The sequence below is a fragment of the Plodia interpunctella genome, chromosome 13 (assembly GCF_027563975.2).
Source record: "Plodia interpunctella isolate USDA-ARS_2022_Savannah chromosome 13, ilPloInte3.2, whole genome shotgun sequence".
Lineage (NCBI taxonomy): Eukaryota > Metazoa > Arthropoda > Insecta > Lepidoptera > Pyralidae > Plodia > Plodia interpunctella.
Window position 1 is genome coordinate 6588112 of NC_071306.1, and position 26176 is coordinate 6614287.

Below are 26176 nucleotides of genomic sequence, written 5' to 3' on the forward strand. Positions count from 1 at the left end.
CGGAAAGTGCTTTCTCTCAAACAAACTTTTCTGAACCGACTTCTAACTCCAAGCAATAAGGTACATATCACCACACACATAGCCTTGGTTTGGAAAAGCAGTCAGCTTGCGATTTCCACTCTACAGCACAAGGAATATGAATGCTTTGCCGCTGCACACTATTCATTGCCACGCGTGACGTAGGATTCCCGCCTCTTAACTTATCTGGCACTTTTCCAGCCGATGAGTATCTTCACTACCCCATATTCTAATCTCTAGGTCTAGTTTGGTAAAAAGTAGTTTTAATAACATAGCCATGCAGTCTAAAGATGTCATATGAGATGCACGACGTACCTAAACATATTTACTAGAGTAACAATTTAGAACAAACTTGTGTCTCTACTGTTTTCTTTTGTTTATTACAAAATGTAATGTTTGTGTTCGCCATGCATACATGATTCAATAAAAAATATTAAATTAATTTACATATAGTCTCCTCCTCATAGTGAAGAAGAGTATTCGACATAATTAAGTAGATACATACTTATTTATCTGTACTGTTGAATTAATTAATCAAAATATCCAATTTCATTCTCCTTTCAGGGAATCAGACATCAAGTAGATGATCACATCTTTATACAACACTATACCCTCTTGTATAATACTGCAACTCTATAGGAAAAAGTGTCAGTTACCTACAATGTAACTCAATGCTCCTCCTTTCTTTGCTCTCTTACTCGTGGGTTCAGAGATCAGTTTTTAGTCAAACCTTCTTTTGAAAAATCCTATTCAACACCTTCACCTTATTAAAATTATGGCGAATAGCTCTCGCCTTCGAAAAAATCACTCAATATCCTCTCGTGGATGACGTACACTCGTACGTCATACGTCCATGGTAGCCGCTCTCAGCTGTTTATCCCAAGATGCCTCGTACGGTACGAGGCACCTTGAGATACGGCCACCACGGATTTCCAAATAGGGTGAATGTCAAACAGGCGGCTGGACGGTCGTACAACTACAGACGAATATTTATGAATGCAACCGGGAGCACGATTGAGAGGGAGAGAGGTTTCATAGTCGAGTTTAATGCGAAAGTAAGTTTTTTTATTATTATTAATAATAAATAAATATATCATTCATTAATACACAAGGAAATATAGGCGGCGAGCTTCTCACTTTACAATCTAAAAATATTCACTCCAAATTGCCAAATTAATCTTAGGCAATTTAAATATATAGCCTAACTAACATCTGATATCACGCAGTAAATTAAATTGGACGTCCATTTCGGGAGCAGTCACTAGATACCAATAAAGTCAGGTCTCCAGCGAAATATTACTACTATAGCGAAAACTATGCGAAACCTAAAAAATTGCAAACGAAATTCTATATTATATAATGGAAACTATAATATTTTTTAATGAATTCTTTTATCTTTTAACATTTATTATTTTATATTTTAAAACTTACATTACATACCTAAAAGGCAAGTTAAAAAAAGCTACATATTAAATAGGAATATATAACTACATATAGGTGATACATAAACAAATTCAGATGATGATTTGTACAACCAACAGAACTCTTACAAAAGACAATCGACTGTTTAAACCATTAAAATATTAGCGGGCGAAGCATTTCGGAGACGTAAAGATGTAGTGAAGTGTTCGGGTTGGCCTAGTCTTATGAACCACAGCGTCGCGCCGCAGGGAATAGCCCACTGATGCCCACGCCACTCAACTTTCCCTGATTTCTCGAGAGATTTGTTGCGAGTTCAGAGTTATGTTGCTTTGGTAGGCCAGGAACGGGTGCAATGGATTCGTACTGATAATTAGAACTTAGACTATATAGTCTCATTTTTTGGTATGGTATCAATTCAGCCAGGTGATCATTTGCACCTTTTAAATTCTAGTGGACTTTTATCACCTGCATACAACTGCAACTCGAAATTCAAAGCCTATCCAAATTAAAGTGGAATAAACCAACTCTAAGCCCTAACTTCACAAAATGTACAACCTTATGACCTTAGGCAAAATATTATCTTGGCAGTTTCGCCTCTTACAATCGCCACTATGAAACGCTTAGAAGTGCAGTTTGTGTCTAGAGCATGTCATGGAATTAGTAGGTACTACGGAGTGCCTATTAATTCCATGGGGCATGTAGAGTTCGATCAGCTAGAATAATTTATTTCCTTAGTTGAAATTGAAATATAGCAAATCATAAATTAAATGCAACAAGCATTTAATTTATGACAGGCGCAGTCAACCGAATAACACTATAACATCGAAAATACGAAATCTCTACGGATACTACACATATAATTCAGGAATTTAATTAAACTACCCTCATATTAATGTGAAGGACGAGAATTTTTTTTCTCTACCTTCACCTTTGTGCGAAGGCTCAGTGTGAAAATAGCTCGTGATACTATAGCAGGATATATACGTTAATATATATGCGAGTAACGTTGTTGTGCTATCTATACTATTATTATAAAAAGGTAAGCGTTTGTGAGTTTATGTGTTTGAGGCGGGTAATCTCCGAAACAACCGAACTGATTTCAAATTCTTTCACCATTAGGAAGGTACATTATCCAAGATTGCTATATTTTATCTAAAAATTTCCACGGGAGCGAAGCCCCGGGCAACATCTAGTATATTAACAAATGATTAAGAAATAACTTCAAATTAATAAGAATTCACGATCAAAGCTAAGTTATTATAAGTATTGTATATTATATTTGTGGAATTTCATCTACCAGTCCAGAATATAGTCCCAATCACAGTTTCAAAAACTCATTGTAATTCAGTCTTACTTATGTTTACAATAATTTGAGCTGTGCACCCATATATTTTGTAACTTATGAAATAACGAAATTTTAATACCTAATTATTACTTCAATAATATAAATTGGATTTTAAAGGTTAGCAAGAAAACATTGTGCTGCTGTGCACACTCAATCACTATTATGGGACGTAATCTATTTCAGATTTCAGCAGCCAATGTGGGAAGTGACTGAAATGGAAACTATAATACTAATATGGGCAAATTTATCCAAGCGACCTTGAAAGTATTTGGGGCGAGCGGCTCATGTTACAACAGATGCAAGTGGTGTAGTCAAGGAGATGCTGTGTTGTGGCGGGGGCTGGTGCTCGAAGCCCTGCGCCCGCGTATCGATCGGCAGGGCGGCCGGGACGCTGCGCCCTCTGGGCGGCGGGCAGTGCGCAGCGGGGCGGGGAGCGGGGCGCGGGGCCCGCCTCGAGGAGGGCGCGAGCTCGCCCGGGACCCTCACATTACGTAACGCAACACGCACAGGACGGCGCACAAACAATGTGATTTTATTTTTCTTCGATTTTTCTACTGTTTTTGATTATACAATGTTTAGGATTAGATACGTGATATTAATTTAAGTGTCGCGCGACTATTTTTATTTCGCACTCGTTTTAGATGTGTAGTGTAGAGAATACGAACGGTGTCTTTCTTCCTAGCTGCAGTGATATTTTAGTGAATTTTCATATAGAAGACTTTATATTTCGTGCTATTGATTTTGAAATCGCAGTGGAAATAGCCAGATGACCAACATTGACATCATGATGTATATGAAATAAAGAAAACGTGCATTCTAAAAATTTGCAAAATCGATCGATCGGTTCTGCAACTCTATGAATCGTAGTCATTAAAATAAGAATGGGAATGATATTATTTGATGGAATCTGTATTAAACAACGGCGAACGTGAAAACAATATGAAAATTTGATGAAAATTTTCATTCAACATCCGTTTTGATATCAAATCTTAGAAATTATTTGGCATCGACATCAAAATGACTATGGGTAAGTATTATTATTTTATTTTATTTTTTGTTTTTGATTAAGTGTAGTTTATAATAGATTCTTCGTTGTATTATCACTTCGCTTTTAAATAACCGCGGTTTTGTAGACAGCTTTTGACTCCACAATAGTTATTAAATATACTTGCATCACACCTAATGTTGCCCACATTGTTTTAATGAGGTCAAAACCTATTAAAGTTATGGTACTGACTATGCACCGGCCGGATAGTGAGCGTGGGCGTCCATTAATTGTAGGCCTGAGAGATGCCGGTCTCAGCGAAGTACAAACAACCGAGATAGGTACTTCGGTACCGCTTGCATCACCGGATGCAGCCGCTGACTGTGCATCTTTCATACTGTGTGCATTGCTTAGTTTTAATGTGAGGTGAGCTATGTTTCGATATAAGACGAAACAATAAGACAAATCGAACAAGTTGATGCAAAGAACATAGCCACCATAACAATTTGCAATTTTATGTAACAAAACTTATAACGTTATTCATATTTTCTGGCATTCTCTCGACGGTTGACCCTAATTTTGCACAGGGTTATCAAGATGTGTATCTCATATAGCCTACTTCTTGATGTGTGCTTACATTGTCCAAAATCACAAGTGTACTTTATCTTGAATGTTGTCGCTATTGTTACCAAGAAGTCTGTACGTTAGTACAAGCAGAATGTTTCTCTTTGGGTACTTTTCCGTATAAAAATATCAATACAAAAGACATAAACGCGTTATTGAAGATTTCAAGGATCGTATATTTGATAATTATACTTATTAACAGTCGGATCTGTTAATGGGTGACGTAAATTAACACTAATGTCCAACCTGCGGCAGTCCGTCAGTATGTAACTGTGCGCGCGAGCAGTGCGAACGTGCGCGTGGAGCCGGAAAAGCGCGCGCGGCCGCGATCATCCTCGCACAGCCGCGAGCCCAGCTCACGTACACCTACCAAATACGTACTAAGAGCACCACAACGACATGACATTCCATACAATGGAACTTTATCGAGCGTGACGGGTTCCCGTGTTTTTGGCCTACTTTTTAACTAAGCCTGAAAAACAGTTCCTAGTGTTTACATTGCTCATCGAAAGATAGTAACAATCCAGCGACATGGAAAACGATGACTCTTTCACTATCGTAGATATCAACATAGATAGTAACAAAGAAAATGAGATCGGAGATAAAGCCAACGACGATAATCGCAACTTCAAATCGCCATTCCCAACAGTGATTAAAATTCGTGAGTAAAAACATTGTAGACAAGTAAATTAATAAGATCTAATGTTCCCTAGCCTAGACCTGATGGACTGATTAAAATATATTGTGATGAATACTCGAAGAAATGGTAGCAAATGTAGAAACATACATAAGTACGCTGGCACACATGATCATGATGCAGTCAGTGAATAATTTGTTTATATTTCAAAACCGTGAACCTGCTCTACCTATAATTCTAGATGAGTCGTAATTAGTGTTTTGGTAATTAGTTTGATTCTAGGATATATTACGAAGATATTTCTATATAAAGACAACCGATGTACAAATCACTATTATCTAAAAATTATAGTAAAATGTACCTCTGTCGCGGTGTACAGTTACGGAACTATTATTATACTCATTATTTTATTGCGTAAATAAATGTTTGTAGTTTTTACCGATTTTCTGAATTCATTGCAGTATTCATTCATGAAAAAATGATCATTATTTGAAATTATCTATTAATTAAACCTACAAACCCTCTGAGAAAGCGCACACAATCTGACTCACAAGAAAACTGTCGTCGATTCTAGACAATGCAGCTTCATTAAACACTCAATAAAAACAAAAGTATAGTAAGCAAAACCTAATAGCGCTATTGTCTATTGTAGCGAATCGTGAAAGAACATCACAAATCACACGATTATTTTTAATGTCAGAGGATTTTTCATCTCTAGAAACTAGATTACACGCAGTGAAATAGTTTTCTCGTAATGTTATCATAACAAGTCGTCGTCCAAATTTCATTGTAGCACGATCACACTGCGTATTTGTTTTGTAAATAAACAACCAGCGTCGGAGATGAATATTAAGAATATGTCTTATATAAATAATAAGAATATGTCTTATGACATTATTTTTATTTCTCTCAATTGATTCGTTATTGTCAACTACACTGCCTGTATATAATTATTTTTCATTACCTACATCGTCTTTGAAGGGACGGATGGTTGGATATGACGGGAAATGTCGTCCTTTCATGGAATTAGTAGGTACTCCGAAGTACTTACTAAATCCATACGTCATTTCCAAAATTTAGAATATTCATTTCACATTTCACCCTTTTATTTCATTTGCATTCATACGTAACAGCTGACAGTCATTCTACACTGCCAGCAACAATTGGGTCCAGTGATCTGACAGACACGTCCGCGGCATCCGCTAGGCGCCCCCGATACTCGCAGAGTGCGTCCCTGGACAGCAGGCAGGTATCAAGGGAACCTGTCGTGTCACACTTCGCCGGCTGCGTTGCAATGCCCTGCTTCCTCTAGTATTATTGTCACAGACAAGAGTTAACAAGGGAATTAATATGCAATTTGCTTTGTTAGCGATTGTAGAGCAGCGCTCTGTGTCAATTGTGATTTCCTGGACACGGCTGTTTAGTGAAGTAGAAATGGTTTGATTAGTGCCCTCGTGATATATCGTACTCGTATATGTGGAATATTCTTCGACTAGACAGAAGTTCATCATATTAAACCCAGTATTGGACTAAGGACTCTGTTATTTCTCATCTTCTTCGCACCTACGCGATGCGCATTCTATTACTTTACAAAGTATCTGATGATGATCAACATATTAGTTACATCTTTTTAGCTTCTTAGATATTATATCCTCATACATACATTACATAAGTATACCTAAAATGCGTATATATAAACTAGAATGATTTGTGTCGAGTACAAGGTTCTTTTTTGCGATGATCGATGTAAGGCATGAATCAGATAACACATCCACACCTAATATAAATATTACCAAATTATTTATTTATGTACATTCTTGCTTTGCACAATGAAATTTTAAAATAAAAAAATAGAGACTCAAAATAAGTAAATATACATCACTATCATGTCTAAATGGCGGCACGTACAGCCAAGTTGTGTAAAAACTTAAAACACTTGCATTGGTTAATAAATACAATAACGTTAAGTTGAAACTGTTATGTATGGAAATCCGTTGCTGTGATCTAAAATATAATTTAATTTATTTTTAAAAGATTACCAAATTCCAATCTGATATTATCATTCAATCTTTTTCGTTATTCAAATATTTTGATGCTGCTCAGACAGATCGAAAGAGTAGTTTAGTTGTTAATTTTTTTATTTTTTTCCGAAGTAAGGTCGTAGAGACATAGTGTTAGAGGGTGAAATCATGTAGCAAAGAAACACTCATCCGAAGGTCAAGGTCAGGCACATAACAACGTACATATAATACGCCATTTTGTCTTATCGCGCAAGTTAAAGTTGACTGGTGCAACTCGCTCTTAGATAAATCTCGTATGTTCTTCGTATGGCTAAATCGTTTTTCAGAACGGGAGCGAGGCGAACGGGACTACATCGGGTTCGCGACCCTGCCGGAGCAGGTGCACCGCAAGTCAGTCAAGCGGGGCTTCGACTTCACCCTCATGGTGGTCGGCGAGTGCGGCCTTGGCAAATCCACCCTCATCAACAGCCTCTTCCTTGGAGACCTGTACAAAAATAGAAAAAATCCTGATGTACAAGGTAAGCAGTTTAGTTACTAGGATACTACCCTTAGTTTAGTACCTCTTACTTAACGCATCTACGCAACATTTTTAATAAGAGATCAAATAAGCCCTATATACATATATACCCTATGTACATAGATCTCCGTTAAAAAAGCTGGTACTTATCAACTGGACTATCGTTTGGGCAAAATCAATTATTATTGAAGGGACGCATCTCAAAAAGAGAACCTATGACATTGGATATAACATTTTAGGAAGTTCTAAAAAAAACTATGTTGTGTGGTGATAGACCAGCTGAGTTAAATTCCCAACGTAAACATTCAGTTCATGACCTTGGCAGCAGGTGCATCGTGCTCGTGCGTCGGTGAAGCGTGCTCGATAAATGTCGTGTCAGTGGTACGCTGTATATTATATAAGACCAAATGTTTTTTGGGTCCAATAATGTTCTTTTGTTTGAGATATCGAAATTTAAAATTATTTTGAAGAATATTCAGAACTACGAGTATGACAGAAGAAACAATATTTGTCAAATAGTATGTTTCTGATCAGAGTAAATTTTTATTGCAGATAGAATAGAAAAGACCACGACAATAGAAAAGAAAACTATGGAAATCGAAGAGCGGGGCGTGAAATTGAGGCTGACGATAGTGGACACGCCGGGGTTCGGCGACTCGATCAACTGCGAGGACTCGTGGCGAGTGTGCTCGGCCTACATCGACGAACAGTTCAGGCAGTACTTCACAGACGAGAGCGGCCTCAACAGGCGGCACATGCAGGACAATAGGGTGCACTGCTGCCTGTACTTTGTACCACCTTGGGCGCATAGGTTGGTATCAAAAAAAGTGACAACCCTGGAAATGTGAAGCTATTTGATGTCGTTATTTCTTAATTTTCGAAAAATTTCTATTTTGGATTGCTTGTCATATAACGTGCTTCCCGCCATCAATAACAACAAAATTTGCTTTAAAATATTCTTTCTGGCGCAATATCTGGCGTTTCGAAACTTAAATACTTAGTCACTTCAGGCGTAACGCTCGATAAATAAACGAGTTTAACTACATACCTAGCACTTTGTAAGTCTCTATACCATGACCTAAGGGTAATGGGAAATCAGAATAGGAAAAGAAACACCCAGAACCTGATACGAGTATATTGACTGCTTTGAACTGCCATTGTGTGCAACGAGGCATGCCTCTTGTAATTTGTAAAGGAGTAATTTGTTCGAGTACTTTAGCTTTGTTGATCCATTAAACCTTTTCACTTGCATTTCCTTGAGCTGGGTGCTTGCATAGTAAGAGCATACCCATTGTAAACAAGAAGAATACAGCTATTTAAGTAGCTTTATGGCATCGTTCGGAAATAGGTAGGTCAACTGAAAAGATCTCATCAGACTAGGCATCCTCGTTGTAAATCTTCTAGATTACAGACATTATGCATAACATTTCCAAGATAAGATGATTCATCACAATCTAGTTACAATATTATTGAATTCGACACGGTTTGAAAACAGTGCATCATCTCGATCTACTGCCGAGTTCGTTGATCTTGTTGACATTAATAACGCACAGAATAAAACTTTATAGGCGGTGTTCTATCAATAAGGAACGTGTTTAGATGAGCAGTTGACCTAATAAGTGGTCAGGGCCGCGACGGTGACGGTGATAGGGGCCGTATTACTACAGTTTTATAGATAAATCGGGTTGGTTGCGGAAGAACACGTGCCTGGTAGATACAGACGACAGCACATCAACCTACCCAAATACATTGCAAACTCACAGTTATCAGCACGGAATGCGGTTTCCGTGCAGGGTAACTTGACATACCATTGATGATTGTACAATTATTATTGCAGAGTACAGGTAGTAATTAATATTATATTTGTGATATCATAACGTAGCTAAGCATCACGCAGTTGTGCGTGGGAATATTTAATATGGAATTCCTATTGTATTGATAGAGACTAGAAGAATACATTTGTCTATTGTTTTCATTTGTAATTATTTTATTTAACTTGTTTCAATGATTTGTTTCCTTTTAGAACGGACGCTGTGGATATGGTTAATTTTCTGGCCCGATCAATCACATTAAGTGGAGCGCTGAAAATTAGGAAATTATAACGATTGACTTATAGTACTTATTTTAAATGCAGATTTAACTTTTTGATAAATACAATTGTGTCATACCCTCGTCCATCCTCGTCAACATATTTCCTTGCAAACTACTCGTACGTAGGTACCTATATCGTTTCGTTATATTTATCTTCTAGCGGCCCGTCATGGCTTCGCTCAGGTAAAAACAATAAATTATACATCTAAACCTTCCTCAGGTATCACACTATCTTTAGGTGAAAACCGCACGAAAATCTGTGCCGTCGTTTTTGAGTTTATCGCGAACAGACAGACAGGCGAGGCAGAGGTCTTATAATTCTACAATTCAACTTGGGGTAAAAATACATTTTTTGTATGTATGTATGTATGTTTGTTTGTTTGTAATGCGATTACTTTCGAACTGTTGGTCTGATTTTGAAGAAATTTAAAAGGTTTGTAGAATCAGTCAATAGATTTTTTAAGGCCGTGGGTCATCAAAATCGGTTCAGTCGTTTTTGAAATATTCACAATTTTGTAAAAATTTATTGTGTTCGCGAGATCTAAATTCGCAGCGAACAACTAGTAGGTATGTAAGGATAAGGATAATGATGTTCAAATTTATACAACTTCACTAACACAATATAAAGTTTTAAATCCTCAAAATATTGATAAATAAATAAAATTGACTTGTTTTCACAGTCTTCGGCAGGTGGACCTGGAGATGATGAAGAGGCTCCACCGAAAGGTAAACATCGTGGTGGTGATTGCCAAAGCGGACTCGCTCACAGCCGCCGAGGTCAAGAAACTCAAAGCCCGCATCCTCTCAGACCTCGAAGAGCATCAGATACAGGTACCTACACTTCAGGAAATCAAGGTTATAAAATCAAAAAGAGATTAAGTACTTATTAAAAAATATAAACATTTTGAAGCGAGGATTTTTTTTTCTAAGAAATTTTCTTCTTCAGTTGTTACTTCATAAAGGTTATCCCTTAGAGGATTTGTTGTTACATTTAGCTCAGTCACTATGATGAGTTAGAATTTTACAATTTATAAGTTAACAAATATGTCCAGGTTTACCAGTTTCCCGAATGTGACAGCGATGAGGACGAGGAGTTCAAGCAGCAGGACCGCGAGCTGAAGGCGGCGGCGCCGTTTGCGGTGGTGGCCGCCGACAGCGTGCTGGAGATCGGCGGCAAACGCGTGCGCGGCCGCCAGTACCCCTGGGGCATCGTCGACGGTGAGGCAATCTTAACATATATATAGGCTGACTTTTTATAGATAAGATGAAACTATCCCTTTTGATCAATTTTTTGGGTAGTCGTAAAAGTCATGTCACATGTCTTTAGGCGACTTGAATAATATCTGACACTAGTGTTAATAACACACCGATATGATGACATCGTACCGTAAACGAAACAAAAATAAAAACGAAACACTGTGGGTTCTGTTAAATTTGTTTATTTTTGTCTAGCCCTAGTTAGAGCGGTTTATGTTTCCAGTGGAGAACCCGCGGCACTCGGACTTCACGAAGCTGCGCACGATGTTGATCTCGACGCACATGCAGGACCTGAAGGACGTCACGCAGGACGTGCACTACGAGAACTTCCGTGCGCAGTGTATCTCGCAGATATCACAGCACGCCATGAGGGAACGGGGGTAAATTACAAATTAATTAAACTGTACCTGAAAATTAGCAACATGATAATTTTATTATATATAGTTGCGCCCCGGGGCTTCGTTGCCGTGATTTCAGGGTAAAAAGGGCCCTATGTGTTATTTCAGGTTACCTATATTCTACCTGTGTACCCAATTTCATAATAATCCGTCCAAATTTATAATATTAGTAGGTTCTAGGGTGTATGCTACAAATTGGCATCACTCAGTATGTGCCATGACCGCATGACGCTGATTTTCAATGTTTATCCACACATGATAGGAATAATATTAACATTCCGTGTCTATCTCTCCTGTTTTGTTTTACGCATGTACAGAAAATATTTTTGTCACATTCTGATCAGACCAGATCAGCTTGTAAGTAAATAGTTTAACAGCCCTACTGGATGTGAAAGCATTCGAAAACTGTACAGAGCACATTGCTATAACCATAATATATGTAAACTCATGGCACAGTAATTTCGGAGAATTCTCATGGGTAACTAGTACGGAAGGAAAGCCATGTAAGGAAACTTAACTATTTTACCGTTGCAGCGACATGTCACGCGAACCGACTCCGGCGTTCTACTGCATTCCATTTACAATTAATTATATATTAGTTGCCCCCATTATTGACTAATTTATGCAACAGATTGTTATTGAATAATTAATTACATGTTTTTTTTTTCAGAAAGTTGAAAAGAGATTCTATGGGCAATAATAACGAACAAGTAGTTATAACAGACACCGACCGTTTGCTGCTGCAAAAGGATGAAGAGGTAAAAATTACAATTAGACTAAATGCTATAAATATGTAAAAAAACTAAATGCTTAAGTAGAATAGAAAAATACTCACAAATCATTCCAAATCTCGTACAAGCTTAGATGATGCTGCAATAATGTTATGTACGATTGGTAACAATTTTATACTCTACGCACGACTGATTGAAATAAATTTTCCTTTATCGGGATTATTTTTAGAAAAGCCAGACCAGTGTGATTAACTAGACAGTTTATTCGTCTATTAATGTAAAGCTATTTCTGTCTTCCAGATCCGACGCATGCAGGACATGTTAACGCAAATGCAAGAGAAACTCAAAGCTTCCGACAAGAAACACGACAGTATTATAGATGTATAGGATATACTGTATCGTATGACTTAGCGTTATGTATAATCCACCTAAGATATGTACCTACCTTACATAATAATAAAATACACTACTAAAACCTCTTTAGAAAATTTTGATGAATTTAGAATTTTGATGAAACCTACCTACCTTTTTTTATAATTATGTTATTAAAATATTTGAGAATGTTAATACCTGAATACTTAGTATTTGTGAAGTGTGTGTAGATATTTATGCATCCTAATCCAATGTTAAATAAGTCCAAAAGGCAAATTCCATGTCTTTCAATAAAAATTGTTATAATTAGTAAAAAGTTACATGTATTGCAACCAAATATTTTATTTGAAAAATTTTAACCTACATACAGAAAATAAGTGGTTGCAAAATTATAATTAGTTTTTTTTTTACGTTGGCTCGTAGTGAAAAAGTCCAGTGAAACGTAGATGTTTCATTATGAAATAATACTGAACTTACAACTAAGGATGTCGGAAACCGTTAGTTTGAAGTGGAAGTGGAAGAAAAAAGTGGTAAAGTGGACCCTGGGCTACGACGCTCTGACTGGGAAGTAATGATATCTTAGAATGACTCTCTCAGATGAGAGAAGGGGACTGATCAATCTGTCAGCTAATTTCGACTAGAGTGATCTTACTTAGATACTTACTATTACTAAGTAATTCGTATACTTCGACAACTTCTTGACTGTGAGAGTAAAATTAGACGGAAACTTTTGAAGACTAATAGCTTATAAACAATGTGGCGACCCTTGTAGGTAGTTAGATCGTGTTCGGGCTATTCGCGTTATAATTCCGCATTGGAGAATTTTGATATTGGTCTTCTCCATACATACTTATATGTATGTTACTACAACTTTACAACTTTGGGCTTTACTAATAAAATGTGTGTCCCCACACACAAAGACGAAATTCGCCAACGTGGTATTCTACGTGATGTATAATAATTACCGTCGTCTAAAAACTGCCTTATGTTTATTGTGTTAGTGTATTTTTGCCCATTTTTAACCCATTTAAAACTCGCAATGCTAAAACTAAAGAAAAAATATACCAAGATACTCAAGAAGTTTCGAAGTTATTATAATCTGCAGTAATGGTAACATAACAGGCCCGCGCAGACCAGTTACGTAATGCGTATGCGTGCACATTAACTGTATAGACGTGTAGTCTACGAAAACATTGCAATTTCATTCATATACTTAATAAACGGTAGCGCTTAACGCTTAATAGATCTGCACCGGTCTATATAGCAAAATCAACGTCCACAGATCACCAAATAGCAAAGCAATGTATAAAAGTATAATATGTAATTACTATCACAAAGGCGTTTAAATGTACAATTTAGTATAAGTAAGGTATACATAGGTCCTTGGGCCACGAGATGCATATTCAGTATTTTTCATTCATCACATTTTCAATACAGAAGAGTTCCAATATGAAGCGGCTAAGTAACAATACCAAAGTTTACTGAAAATAAATGTTTTTATCGATATTATTGTAGATATGTACTGATACATAACAGTAAATTGATACTTTACTTGCCGATGTTTTACTGCATTTCCTTAGCTTCCGTCACAGCCAGGTTCACCAACATCATGTAGCGGTCTTCCACACAGCCCCAAAAACCTCCGAGTTCTTAGTTTCCTCTTAATAGATTCACTCTGTTAGCTGGCCGACACCATCACCATGTCTAGTAGGTACCATGACCGCGCCGTGTCGCCGAGGATAGGGAGACTGGTGCACCATACTACCTACTGACACTCCTCTTCCTCCGCGACCCCTACCATAGCTAAATCTCTAACAAAGCAATTTCGGTGGCCAAAATTTAACTAGGTATAATAGGGGGGCATATTACGCAAAGCTCAGCGCAGATGGCGCTACTGGTACAACTAAGGTACACAAACATTGCCAATTGAGGCAAAAAACGCTAATTTTTAATATTGTTTCAGATTTACGACCAAAAATAACTTCTACGCAATCATGGTGCGAGTTTAAAGAAAAAAGGAAGGATTTTGTGGATTATCCTGAAAATAATAATGCTATTTTAGGTTATGTTCTGCATTATTTGGTGGTCATATACTGATATAAACTTGATTTTGACTGAAGATCTTACCTGTATGAAGTTCATATTTTAATAAGACTTTACGTGTGAAGTGTTCCGAGCTTCTTTCGACCGTTTACTGGCTCGAAAATTTTACAGCGTGAAGCGTATCCCATAGTTTTCGAAGTTTTTATGTGTATTTCGGCACTGTATATTTTCACAAACGAATGTTTACATAATGAATGAAAATAAACGTTTTAATCGACATAGCAAAAGGCGGCAAAGCTTTTGTGTACCTAACATACAGTGCTGTACTCTGCACCGGCCGGTAGGCAAATTAAACGAATTAACTGGCCAAGTGCGTGTCGGGCCACGCAAAGTGTAGTGTTTCATCTTTTCCATGGAGTTGTTCGAAGTTTTATAGTAAAGAGATAGGTCGACTATTAGTCCTAAAATTATCACACTTCACTTTTTAATTTTATGGCTCCATCGTTTGGCCAAACGATGATTTTGCCAATGTCAAGGTTGAGAAAGACACTGTAATTATTACTAAGAATTATAATTGGTTAGAAATTCTACAGCGGCAATTGACCGGTGTCCGTCCTAAAATTATAAAACCAACTTAGGTATGACAGTCTGGAGGTATGGATGTCTTGTCTTGTCAATTTATAGAAAAAAAAAACAAGAACGCACGCAAGACGTCAATGTCAAAACCGTCATTTAATAGGTAAGTCAATACGTCAAGAAGCGACAGTGAAAACGAAAATATCAAATCAAGAAAAAAGTGAGGTGGGCATTGAATTTTGTATTTCTTTATCAGTGCATATTAATTAACTAAAATATTATTATTATATATTATTATTATATCCAACTGTTTCAGCATGCGAGTACTTGATTGACAATTTAGTTTAAAACAAAAAACTATGGCTGACAGAGATTTAACAATGGGTCCTAGGGATGGAGTCTCATATCCCATAAAAGTGCAGTATTGTGGTAATTGTTCAATGCCGATAGAATATTGCGAGTATTATCCTGAATACGACAAATGTAAACAGTGGTTAGAAAAGAATCTACCGACAGAATTTGAAAAAGTAAAAATTGGTAAGATCTCTAGGTTATGTTAATTATTATCTTCCTTATTTTACATATAATTTTTATCGTCCTTATTTCACAACATTTTATTCTACAACGTGATGGATTTCAGACGAAGAAGAAAATGCAGGTGGTGAAGAAGAAAAAAAGCGACAGAAACGCGGTGGCAAGGGTATGCTCAAATCAAAGAAGAAAGAAGATGTGCCCAAACTAGTACAAGTATCGCGGGCCCCTCGCGGCAAAAAAAAATCTGTCACAGTAGTGTCCGGCTTGAGTACTTTTGGTAAGGGAATGAATGAAATGAAAAAATGTATGTCTAAGAGTAGAGTAGGTTATAATAATATGTACATGTAACTCTGAAATTTTGTTTATGACAATAGTAACATCAATGTTTATATATTTATTATTATTATTCATGAATTAAAACTAGACTTTATTTATTTACTTCTGCTGAACTATAAAGGTTACCTCATAAAGGAAAAAGGTTTATAACTCATAAAGGTTACCTGAAAATTGCAAGGTAGTAGAAACTTCTTTCATGAGCATGTTTTGAGTGTTCAAATTGTGTAACTAGCTCATGGTGGTGGTGTAGACTAGTGCAGAGGGTATTATTGATGGTATGATTGAAGAGATGTGGACAGATGGACCAAAACAAACTTGTTTTGGTCTCTTCATATCCAGACAGGCATCACCATACATAACTTAAATCCTCTTGTAAATAAGCCATTGATTTACTTACTATAAATCCTTGTTATTAACTTGTATTTAATGACATTGATAACAGGTTGCAGAGTTGATGAAATTGATAGAAAAAAAGGAATAAAAAATAATTGTATTTTCAGATATAGATTTGAAAGTAGCAGCTAAATTCTTTGGAACGAAATTTGCCTGTGGATCATCAGTAACTGGTGATGATGAGATTGTAATCCAAGGAGATGTGAAAGATGATCTTTTTGATATAATACCAGAGAAATGGCCTGAGGTATGTTTACACTTTATCTGTGCTTAAAAACTAAAACTAAAAATAGACTACTATACTATTATGATAAAGAGGTAAGTGTTTGCGAGTTTGTATGTTTGAGGCGAGAAATCTCTAAAACTGCTAAACCAATTTCACCATTACAAAGTTACATTATCCAAGATTGATATAGGTTATATTTTTTCTCAAAAATCCCATGGGAGAAAAGCCCCGGGTAACATCTAGTCACTAATAAACAATATTTATATTTATAAATATTGTTAGATTATGGTTAGATTATTTAATCTAACTAGTGGAAATAAATAACTAGATATGAATATTTTACATAATTAAATGGCATTATTGTCACTTCCAGATTGATGAAGATAGCATTGAAGATCTTGGGGACCAGAAAAGATAGTCACAATATTAGAAATGTTAACAAAATAAATGCTTTATTTCTATGTTATTTATAACATTGATTTTATCATAACAGTCTACATCCATTTAAGCAGCAGGACTCTATTCAAAAGACCTGTCAGAATGATTAGTCTGATTTTTATCAAGCTTTTTAGTACCATATAAATGTTATCTAAATGTTTTAACATATTTAAAACCAGAATGCTGGCCGTTCTGTTCCAAATTAATAAAATAGAAGTAAAGTGTTTTAATTTTTTTCTTATTTATGAGCTACATCATATGAATAAATTTTTTGAATATTTAAATTTATTTTATTTGAATATTATAAACACCCATTTTAATATCCTTCCTTAGTGATGAAATTTCTGATGTAACAGTGAGCCCTCGGTGACAACGACAACTTCCTAAAAAAACAACTTCCGAAATGAGTACCTAACTATGTATTCACCTAAAAAGAAAACTATTACAGAAGTGTGCAATATTTTCATTTTCACGCTTTTGACATTCATTTCGTTGTTGTATGCAGTTGACATGGAATTTGTAGGTACTCCGAAGTATTTAACATAGAATTAGTAGATACAAATACTTACTAAATCTATGGTACCTAGTTTATTACCATTTTCGACCACAGGCAATACTACGCATTCGAGCCAATCAGAAACAAAGATCAGACAAGTTGTCAATTTGCTCTTTGCTCTCAGTGTGACCTTTATGGTCACACTGGTGGAAAATCCTACCACATATTTTTCGCGGTAGATTCAATGTCGTTTTGAGCAATAGATCAATACAAAGGAAAAATAAAAATTCCAGGATTGAGCCCAGGGTATGTAGCGGATGTATCTATATAGTTTATACATGGATTTAATAAGCACTACGGAGTTTAATGAGTTTATATGCCATGTCATAGATTAAAAAAACAACAGTACCTAAATCAATCAATATTTGTTTGCAAGAATACAGTATAAAGGTGTTACAATTTCGTATAAGGTACATGTATTCCACCATATGGCAAGGCATGCAAATTTTAAATTATAAAAAAAATAAAAATTACTCTTTGGCAAATTATTTATTAGACTTTACAAAATCTAATATTAGGATCATATCGATTTATCGATCGATTTTAGTTCTTATCAAATAATTCACAGAGATATAAGTAGGTAGTTAAAGTGTTGTTTTCTCATTTGGTAAATATTATTTTGCCAAACCTTTTTGTAAAATTACATTTGCCAAATCTTTGAGTCTTTTGTAAGAACTGTTTTTGCCTAAAAATGACTTAAAACAGATTTGTGCCATGTCTTATTTTGCAAAATCATTATATTTTCATTCTAATGAGAAGACTTAAACAAATCAAAATATTTCAGGGTATGGTAGTTTTTCTTCATCTGAAATATGCCAATACCAAACAGATGTCAATATATTTTAATGTAATGGCAACACTATATTCTACTCTGCAAAATCAACACAAAATAAAATCACTTTTACACATTTTGCATTCATTGTGTGTTGTGTGTGGACAAAACAGAAACTATGTTTTAAGTTTGTGATTCTAGTGAAACGAAATATAATAATGAAAACGAGGAAGTGATTAGGAGCTATCTGTGATCAGAATGTAGCGCTTAGTCAAGTTCCCAACTACAGTATTCCAAGATAAATTATTGATCTTTTGTTGTATTGCTCCTAGACTGTAAATAAATATACACTGCGAAAATGTCCGTGGTTAAGGGAAAGTTGATGAAAATGGAAGTAACCCAGGTTGGAGAATACGAATTCACCAAACAAGATATCATAGGGCATGGAGCCTTTGCTATGGTGTACAAAGGAAGGAGGAGAAAGGTGGGTACATTACCTACATATTCGCTTCCGCGTCATTGTTATTGTCCTGTGCTAAAATCATTTCAAAACAAATCTACACAGTGTTTTTTCACACTGAATCGATTTGTGATGGTGGGCGTCGTAATATCGCATGACAGTCAACTTGCTCATTTTGAACTTGGCACAACATTATTTTTACTTTTTTATTGTACAGTGAATCTGTGGTTTTCATTAATATTATTGTTTGAAAATGACCACATGCAGATGTTTGTGTTGTTTATAGCATAGGTGCATACCTACCTACTTGTTAGCCAATCTAATATTGATACTTTCAAAAACTGTTATTTACACACAATACATAGGTATATATATGCTTTGAATAATTTAGTGCTCATATTTTTAATATTTCTAGAATTGAAAATATTTTTGCAAAACATTTTTTTTTCTATAAGTATCTAGGTATGTACCTAGGTATATAATTTTTTTTTTATATTAAATAATATTTATTTGATTATTATAGTATTTTCATAATAATATTTATTATAATAATAATAATTTAATATTTTCAGTAGAAATATAACTTTTTGTGTTATAGAAGTAAGTAGGTAATTTACTCTCTTAATTACAACAATGAAATGGTTGATTTTAATAATTGGTTCAGATTTTCCATAATGACATAAAAGTGATAAGTAATCGTAAAATTTATCAAAGCAAGCCCTTATACTGGAAATGTAATTTCAATAAATACTAATTTATAAAAAATATATGATATGTAGGTATATGTAATGCATTCATATTATTAGTTGTTTCTGTAAAGTTTGTCAATTTGCAAAATATGTTGTGTTGTTTTGGTAAGAGTTTCTTATCTATATTATTTACAGTTTCATAACATTTCCACATGTTTCCCTGAGGTTCAGATAATGATTCAGCATAGTCTAAACAATAAATAATATTGTTTTTGAAGGTATCAGGTTATTAAATTGTCTGATAAGGGTGAGGAAATGGCTTGTTTGAAGAATAACAATCGCTTAAGTCTTTAAACTGTGACTTTGTATAAAACTTCTATATACTAATCTAATAACATACAGTTATCACAATAACAAACTAACAGGTATGTGACAAAAATACATGTTTTAAATAGATAGTTCCTGATTAAGAAGTAAAAATTTTCACTAATTTTTACATACTTTCTTACTTAAAATCAAGAAATAATCTTGTAATATACATTCATATACTGGCTATATTATTATACTTTCATTGCTTATACCTGCACATTACATGCATGGTTACTTGTATCACCTCATTGTTCACAAAAATGTTTGCAATGAGGGTTGACACTGGCAGAAACTATTGTTAAATGGTCAAAGGTCAAGTAGCATTTAGACATCTACTTTAAGCATCTGGGTTAACCTGTATGCTCATTTGAATATTTTCAAAAACATTGCAACATTAAAAATCTTTTAAACTTCTTGATTTATACTTTTGATTATGTTTTTCTGAGGTGTTATTTGTATCTATTTAAAAGTTTGGGTATAAATGTATGACATTGAAGAATTATTTGTGTCAATTACAATTATTTATTGTGCTTTCATTTATATTCAATTTAACCTCATAATGGTTATGGTACATATTCATATTATATTCTAGTCTGGAGTTAAAAAACGGGATGTCCCGCCAAAAACACAGAGTTTTGCAAAGCTAGCTGAGTCTAAGTGTCTATGTATTCTCATAATAATTGAAAACTCTAAATATTTTTACATTAATTATTAGGATACTCGCTCATTATGATGTCTAATGCTGCCAAGTAACATTAAGTAAATAAATACAAATATATTGGACAAATCACACAGACTGACCTAGACCCAAAGTAAGTTCGAGACTTGTGTTATGGGATACCCACTCAACGGTACTATATTTTATATCAAATACATATATAGATAAAAATCCAAGACCCGACCCAATCAGAAAATAAAAAAATCCGTCATGACCCGACCGGGGATCAAACCTGGGACCTCTCAGTTCAGAGGCAAGCACTTTACCACTGCGCCAACATTAAATTACCATAATGTTCACAGATGTGAAAATGAACTAAATACATTTTACTTATCTTCTACCTATGATGTATGTTTTATTGTATTTCTGGTAAAGTAGAAGTTGCACATTTGTATCTTGTCCATATTATGGAATTCCATTCTACACAACTGGCCAGTCTCTAAACCAGCTACAAGTTGGCTGGTTTAAAGTTTGAGTGGAAATCCTCAACCATTTATTGGTAATTCACTTATTTTATTGATATTTATTTAATCTTTATTGCACTAAAATACAATTTCCAAAAGTGTGCAAAAAATTGCAAGATTGTTATTGACTCTTGTACATAGCAGAAGGGTATAATTGATGTGTATAATTTTTTATTGGTTTGTACCTAATCAGGTAAAGAACGTAATAGATAAAAATTCCTGTAAATTTTAGAATACTGGAGTACTGTGAACTACCAAATTATTTGGCACCTACATATTTATTTCTCACAATTTAACATTCAGTGGCTTTATGACTGTTTCATCTGTATGCCTAAGATTAAAATTAGCCTGAAGTACTGGGTACCTGTATATCAACAGCTGCTCCTATTCCGGTTTGTGTGTGCAGCTGGCTTTATCTAGGCTATTCAACACGTGCCCTTAATTAGCCAGTAGTGAAGCCAGCTTTAGGGTTGATACAATATAAAGAATATAAAAAACCTCTTTTAACAGAGTTGGAAATCGTTAGTTCAGACAATTAAACCCTAAACAAACATGCACTTCCTCTTTATAATATTTTTGATTTAGGTATTTTTGCAGAATGATAAACTACAGTATCACATATGAATTCCCTTGAATATACAGGTATACAGAACCAAAAATATGGCCAAAATGACCAACCTTAAATTTAATCTAAGAAATCTTAAATGGTGAACTCCTCTGTGAATATTTCGTAACAATTCTGTTGTAGGTAGTTACCTATTTAAAATATGCATTGTTTTAGTTGGAATATTTAAAAAGTATACATAATGATCTTGCGACATTGATGGGTACCGTCAGTTGCCAAATAATATACGAATACGACCCTATACATAACTAATTAAGTTTTAACTATTGAAACTACTTTTTTTTTGCGACTACAAAATATCATTGACCTCGTCTAAGAAGGAAAATCTGAAACTTATTACAAAGGATAAAAAAATATTTCGAATACTTTCAAGCACCTGATATAGGACTGTAAGTATATGTATATTAGCTTTTCTGTCGAGCCGGACACAAAAAGCAGCCATGTGAGATTGATGAGGTCTATGCTCTTAACCGGATAATGAGTTTCTTCCCCAAGAGAATGACTAGTAGTTATGAAGCTACTTGAATGGATACAAGAAAGAACACGTTGCTTCGTAATAAACCTATTCGAATTAGACACAATCAAGCGACTATTCATCTCGCTGATATATCAGTTTGTCTGAGCACGGGTCACGCAAAGGCAACTGTTCTATTTTTTGCCAACTACACTAATCGCTATGACTATGACGGATTTCTGTCGATTCTGTTTCTCGCGTTTTTTTAAATATGAGTTTTTTTATATCTGAACGAGGTTCAGAAAAAATACATTTACTTACCTTCACCACAACCTCTACATCTTTAGAATTATACTTTGTAAATAGATTCCTATGTCGTCACGTCTACCTGCTTTCTTTACCTCAACCAAGTAGGTAGGTTCTTCTGCTATCCATTTACCTGCCATCGATTTTACCTGCGGTAGATACTTTGCGTTTATGCGTTAACTTCTTGGACTTCTAATAAATGCCAGTACGGGTATATATATATAATATAATCTGAAATAGAACCCTGGGTTTATCTAGAAATTCACAGAGGAACGAATTCCCAGGCGCAATTTCTAATTTTAACATGTTCAAAAATAGCTAAAATCAGAAGGACAAGCATAGAGAATAAAATGAATGTACACGTAATAAAAAAACTGAAAGAGACTTTAGGATTTCACTAAGTTTCTACTTATAGAGACGTTGACGATGACGGTGAGACGTTGTTTTCAATCTCTGTATTATTTACTTTAAGCCGTGACTGTAAAATGTATCTGTGTTGTTTATAATTATATTATACTAATGAATAAAAAGTATAATTAATAGGTAATCATTAAGATACTGGAACGACGGGAACACTAAAAAACTATTTACTAATTAGTTGATAACTAACTAATACTTGTCTATAAATTTTACGCAAAAAAAAACTTGTTCAAAAGTTATTGGGGAATTCTGCGTCTAAAGGCGTAGAATCCCAACTAATATTTGAAATGCGAAAGTGAATTAATTTGTTGTTGTCGTCTTTTCCCTCTTAGGTATTTACAATTCTTAGCGATTGGCGGCAATCTAGAGGCATAACAATTTGTCGGTTTCACGAGGATTTATGAACTAACTTAAAATAATTGTCAATATTATTAGTTATATCCAGAAGAGGACGTCATAAGAAGTTGTCACAGACCGCCTAATCGATGAATTTTATCGTTCACAATTTTTCGACAGTTACAAACAAAATAGTTTAGAATTTTACTTATAAATTAGGTAATGTTTTGGGACTAAATTTGCTCCGTGGTCGAGTCCAGGTATTAGCGGTACGTGGGTTGGGTTTCGTCGCTTTGTTCTAAGCCCAAGGGACAATGCAGTACTGGACAATATGTCACGGCCCTTGCCTCCCAAGGCCACCCGACATGGTGTTTAGTGTGCATTCGCAGGTAGCATATTTAAGATTTAGTGGACATATGTTGAGACGAGACAATATTGTGTTTTTAAAATTTGAAATTCACATTTTTGCCCTTCGAAAGGTCCGAAGTTCCGTAGCCAGATATCGTAGCTGGCTTTTGTAGTGTGAATGCTGTCTTGTCCATAAATATGTATCAATATGAATTTGGATGTTATGGATGGTTTGGCATCTGCTGTGGTTCGATGTAAAGAGGCATAGCTACATATAATACGCAAACTAATTTGTGACCATGACCCCGCACTACTATAAATCTATCAATTATCTTATTTCACTTTAGAGTTCCTCAGTAGTAGTGATCTCGTCTCTATTGCTAATCAATTATCTTGTTTCACTTTAGAGTTCCTCAGTAGTAGTGATCTCGTCTCTATTTCTAAACCAAAGAATCCACAGTCATTCAAACCGATTTCGTATACTTGGCCTAAAGCGTTCCCGCTTAGCAAGGAGCGTGTCGAAATCAGGTCAAACTGTAATCTGTAATCGCTCCACCAATCCACGGAACGCACGCCGACTAATGTTAGGTAGCTATCCTCACAGCCTTTTCTTGATAAAAGCATAATGAAAAAACAAATGAACTGCTGAGTATTGAATTCGTGACCTCCATGAAAACATAAGTTTTAGAACATTTTTCAACTTCAACAAAAATTGGAGACTCAATTTCAACGTCAACACATTTCAGACTAGATTCGGGTAAACTAATGGGTACTAACTACATTGTTAGAACAAAGAAAACTTTGCTTTGGCAGATATATTCTCAGTATGTAGTAAATAAAAAATAAATAATAGATAGCTGCGTTCAAAGATGGGTTTACGCTCAGTATTTTCTCAGTTTCTCCCCAAACGGTCTGATGTAAACCCTTTTTATAGAGAGGATACAACAGGACCTTGTTGCGCGTGAGTCGCCCACCTGCGACGACCTTATGCAATGCTCACTGCACTTGCCTTATCATTTTACAGACCCACTTGTAATTATGATAAATATACCTTTGAAGTAAATTCTAATAAGAACTTGTGCAAACCCGCTCAAGATCAATAATCGCCACATAGATATAAAATGTATGACGCAAAATATTTGTAGTAGCTAGCAGAAAACTAGCAAAGATTCCACAGAGTTTCCAACTTTCTGTTACAGAGTTTGCTAACTGAAGATTGTTTGTAGGTACTACGTTTGTATAAAAAAGAAACAACTAGTTATCCTAGACCTTTGGCAAATACACGCCAAGATTTGATATTGCCAAAACTACAAATACCTGCCAACTTTTTGCACCATCACTATTCCCACAGATTTGTTTGCGCTAATAGCCAAGCCAACAATCGTGCTTTCGCATCGTTATCGTCATTGTTGTTTTGTACTTTTATCTTAGAAAATATAATTTTGTTTACAATACGTAGGTATACGTCTTCAGTGTAATGATGAGATATTATTGACTACGAGTAACAGGTATTTTTATCGGTTGCGTTGTTTCAGAGTCCGTCGCAATCGGTGGCCGTGAAAGTGGTGACCAAGAAGGGCATCCAGAAGGCGTCGGAGATTCTGGTGAAAGAGATCAAGATCCTGCGCGAGCTGACGGCTTTGCACCACACGAACCTGGTCGCCATGCACGACTGCATGGACAGCCCACAGTATGTCTACGTCGTCATGGAGGTCAGTTATTTTATAAATATTGTATTTTCTGACGATTAGACAGGCAAGGCCATAGAACTACGAATAAAATTCAAAATAGAAACGAAAAGCAATTCGAGCAGTCCATACTGGAGGTTTGCTTTCATAAAATAATTGTTACCTATCATAAACATTCATCTTGAAGAGTAAAATTTACCAGACACTGCTTACCCCAATGTTTGCTAAAATTTCTATTTTAAGAATCGTTTGAATACTTATTATTGTTTATTTCTGTCTGCCTTCCGCTTGTTCAATATGGGTGAAGCATTTATTTTCAACATTGGAGGATACGTGAGAATGGCTTTTTCGGTAAACATGCAGCAATCGCAATAAAAATTAGCTGTATTCCTTGTTTAACAACTAGCAATAAATAACGTGCGTTTCAACTAATTGGTTGAAATTTATTCAGTACAATACAAATCTTGTTTTTTAAAGTAACCAATCAAACGCTTAACCTATCTTATTTTATTTATCCGAAGTAATAATTACCTATTTCTTTTCAATAACTCTTTGATTACTAGAAATCAATTTAATCTATTTAATATCTATAATGTAGAAAACATTGTCATATTAATAGACCTTGTATGTAGTGGATATAATCTACCCAGCTCCAAACACATCGTCTTAGTTAAAATACCATAAACAGTCTGCAAACGTAGTGTTAGTTCAAAACTTTATCGCATTTGGTCACGCCTCCTGCTCCTCAACTTCATGTGGTTAGTTTAGTCACGTGTTTTAGTTTGAAAACGTTCCTCATCATTATACATTCTACCTGTCAAAATATACAACTAATATTAAACAATCACCATCAACTTGTTACTTTTTCTTATTTATTATTTCTTGGTATAAATATATGAGACAAAATTAAGTTTATCCTTGTCATACAACATATGCTTAAATTCCATATATTCATATGCAGTTTTTTTTTCTCTGCTATGTATAATCACAGACCCATGGAATAGACA

General features: G+C 35.2%; 3 protein-coding genes and 1 long non-coding RNA gene across 7 annotated transcripts in view; 3 read left to right on the forward strand and 1 right to left on the reverse strand.

Annotated features, from left to right (window-relative positions):
- Window positions 1-3250: 3250 nt before the first annotated feature.
- On the forward strand, window positions 3251-12525 carry Septin4 (Septin 4). Of its 2 annotated transcripts, none has more exons than XM_053753616.1 (8): window positions 3251-3812; window positions 7379-7570; window positions 8122-8380; window positions 10341-10491; window positions 10713-10878; window positions 11141-11297; window positions 11986-12073; window positions 12347-12525. In XM_053753616.1, exons 1-8 carry the CDS (start codon window positions 3803-3805, stop codon window positions 12431-12433), a joined length of 1110 nt encoding a protein of 369 aa, XP_053609591.1. In that variant the 5' UTR covers window positions 3251-3802; the 3' UTR covers window positions 12434-12525. The 2 variants fall into 2 exon arrangements, with proteins under 2 accessions (XP_053609591.1, XP_053609590.1); XM_053753615.1 differs by lacking the exon at window positions 3251-3812 and adding an exon at window positions 3863-5055.
- Window positions 12526-13722: 1197 nt separating this feature from the next.
- On the reverse strand, window positions 13723-14973 carry LOC128674751 (uncharacterized). Its single transcript, XR_008405196.2, has 2 exons — window positions 14546-14973; window positions 13723-14456 (listed from the first exon to the last, which is right to left on the reverse strand). It is a non-coding gene; the product is annotated as an uncharacterized LOC128674751 (long non-coding RNA).
- A 176-nt stretch (window positions 14974-15149) lies between these two features.
- On the forward strand, window positions 15150-17248 carry DENR (Density regulated protein). Its single transcript, XM_053753618.1, has 5 exons — window positions 15150-15262; window positions 15354-15574; window positions 15678-15848; window positions 16408-16547; window positions 16900-17248. The coding sequence occupies exons 2-5, from the start codon at window positions 15397-15399 to the stop codon at window positions 16942-16944; spliced, it is 534 nt and encodes a 177-aa protein (XP_053609593.1). The 5' UTR covers window positions 15150-15262; window positions 15354-15396; the 3' UTR covers window positions 16945-17248.
- A 1120-nt stretch (window positions 17249-18368) lies between these two features.
- Atg1 (Autophagy-related 1) overlaps window positions 18369-26176 on the forward strand; it is a 37921-nt gene continuing 30113 nt past the window's right edge. Inside the window, exons 1-2 of one of the 3 annotated variants that reach the window (XM_053754016.2) lie at window positions 18369-18776; window positions 25017-25193. In XM_053754016.2, coding sequence (XP_053609991.1) covers window positions 18651-18776; window positions 25017-25193 — 303 coding nt within the window. In that variant the 5' untranslated portion in view covers window positions 18369-18650. The remainder of the gene's footprint in view (window positions 18777-25016; window positions 25194-26176) is intronic. The other 2 variants (XM_053754014.2, XM_053754015.2) reach the window with 2 other exon arrangements.

Bases quoted from the DNA above. Each gene is read 5' to 3' on its own strand.
- Septin4 (XM_053753615.1), top strand. From the start codon at position 4,926: ATGGAAAACGATGACTCTTTCACTATCGTAGATATCAACATAGATAGT. The intron at 10,492-10,712 runs GTACCTACACTT...AAATATGTCCAG, and splicing joins TCGAAGAGCATCAGATACAG to GTTTACCAGTTTCCCGAATG. The intron at 12,074-12,346 runs GTAAAAATTACA...TCTGTCTTCCAG, and splicing joins TGCTGCAAAAGGATGAAGAG to ATCCGACGCATGCAGGACAT.
- DENR (XM_053753618.1), top strand. From the start codon at position 15,397: ATGGCTGACAGAGATTTAACAATGGGTCCTAGGGATGGAGTCTCATAT. The intron at 15,575-15,677 runs GTAAGATCTCTA...GATGGATTTCAG, and splicing joins ATTTGAAAAAGTAAAAATTG to ACGAAGAAGAAAATGCAGGT. The intron at 16,548-16,899 runs GTATGTTTACAC...TGTCACTTCCAG, and splicing joins TACCAGAGAAATGGCCTGAG to ATTGATGAAGATAGCATTGA.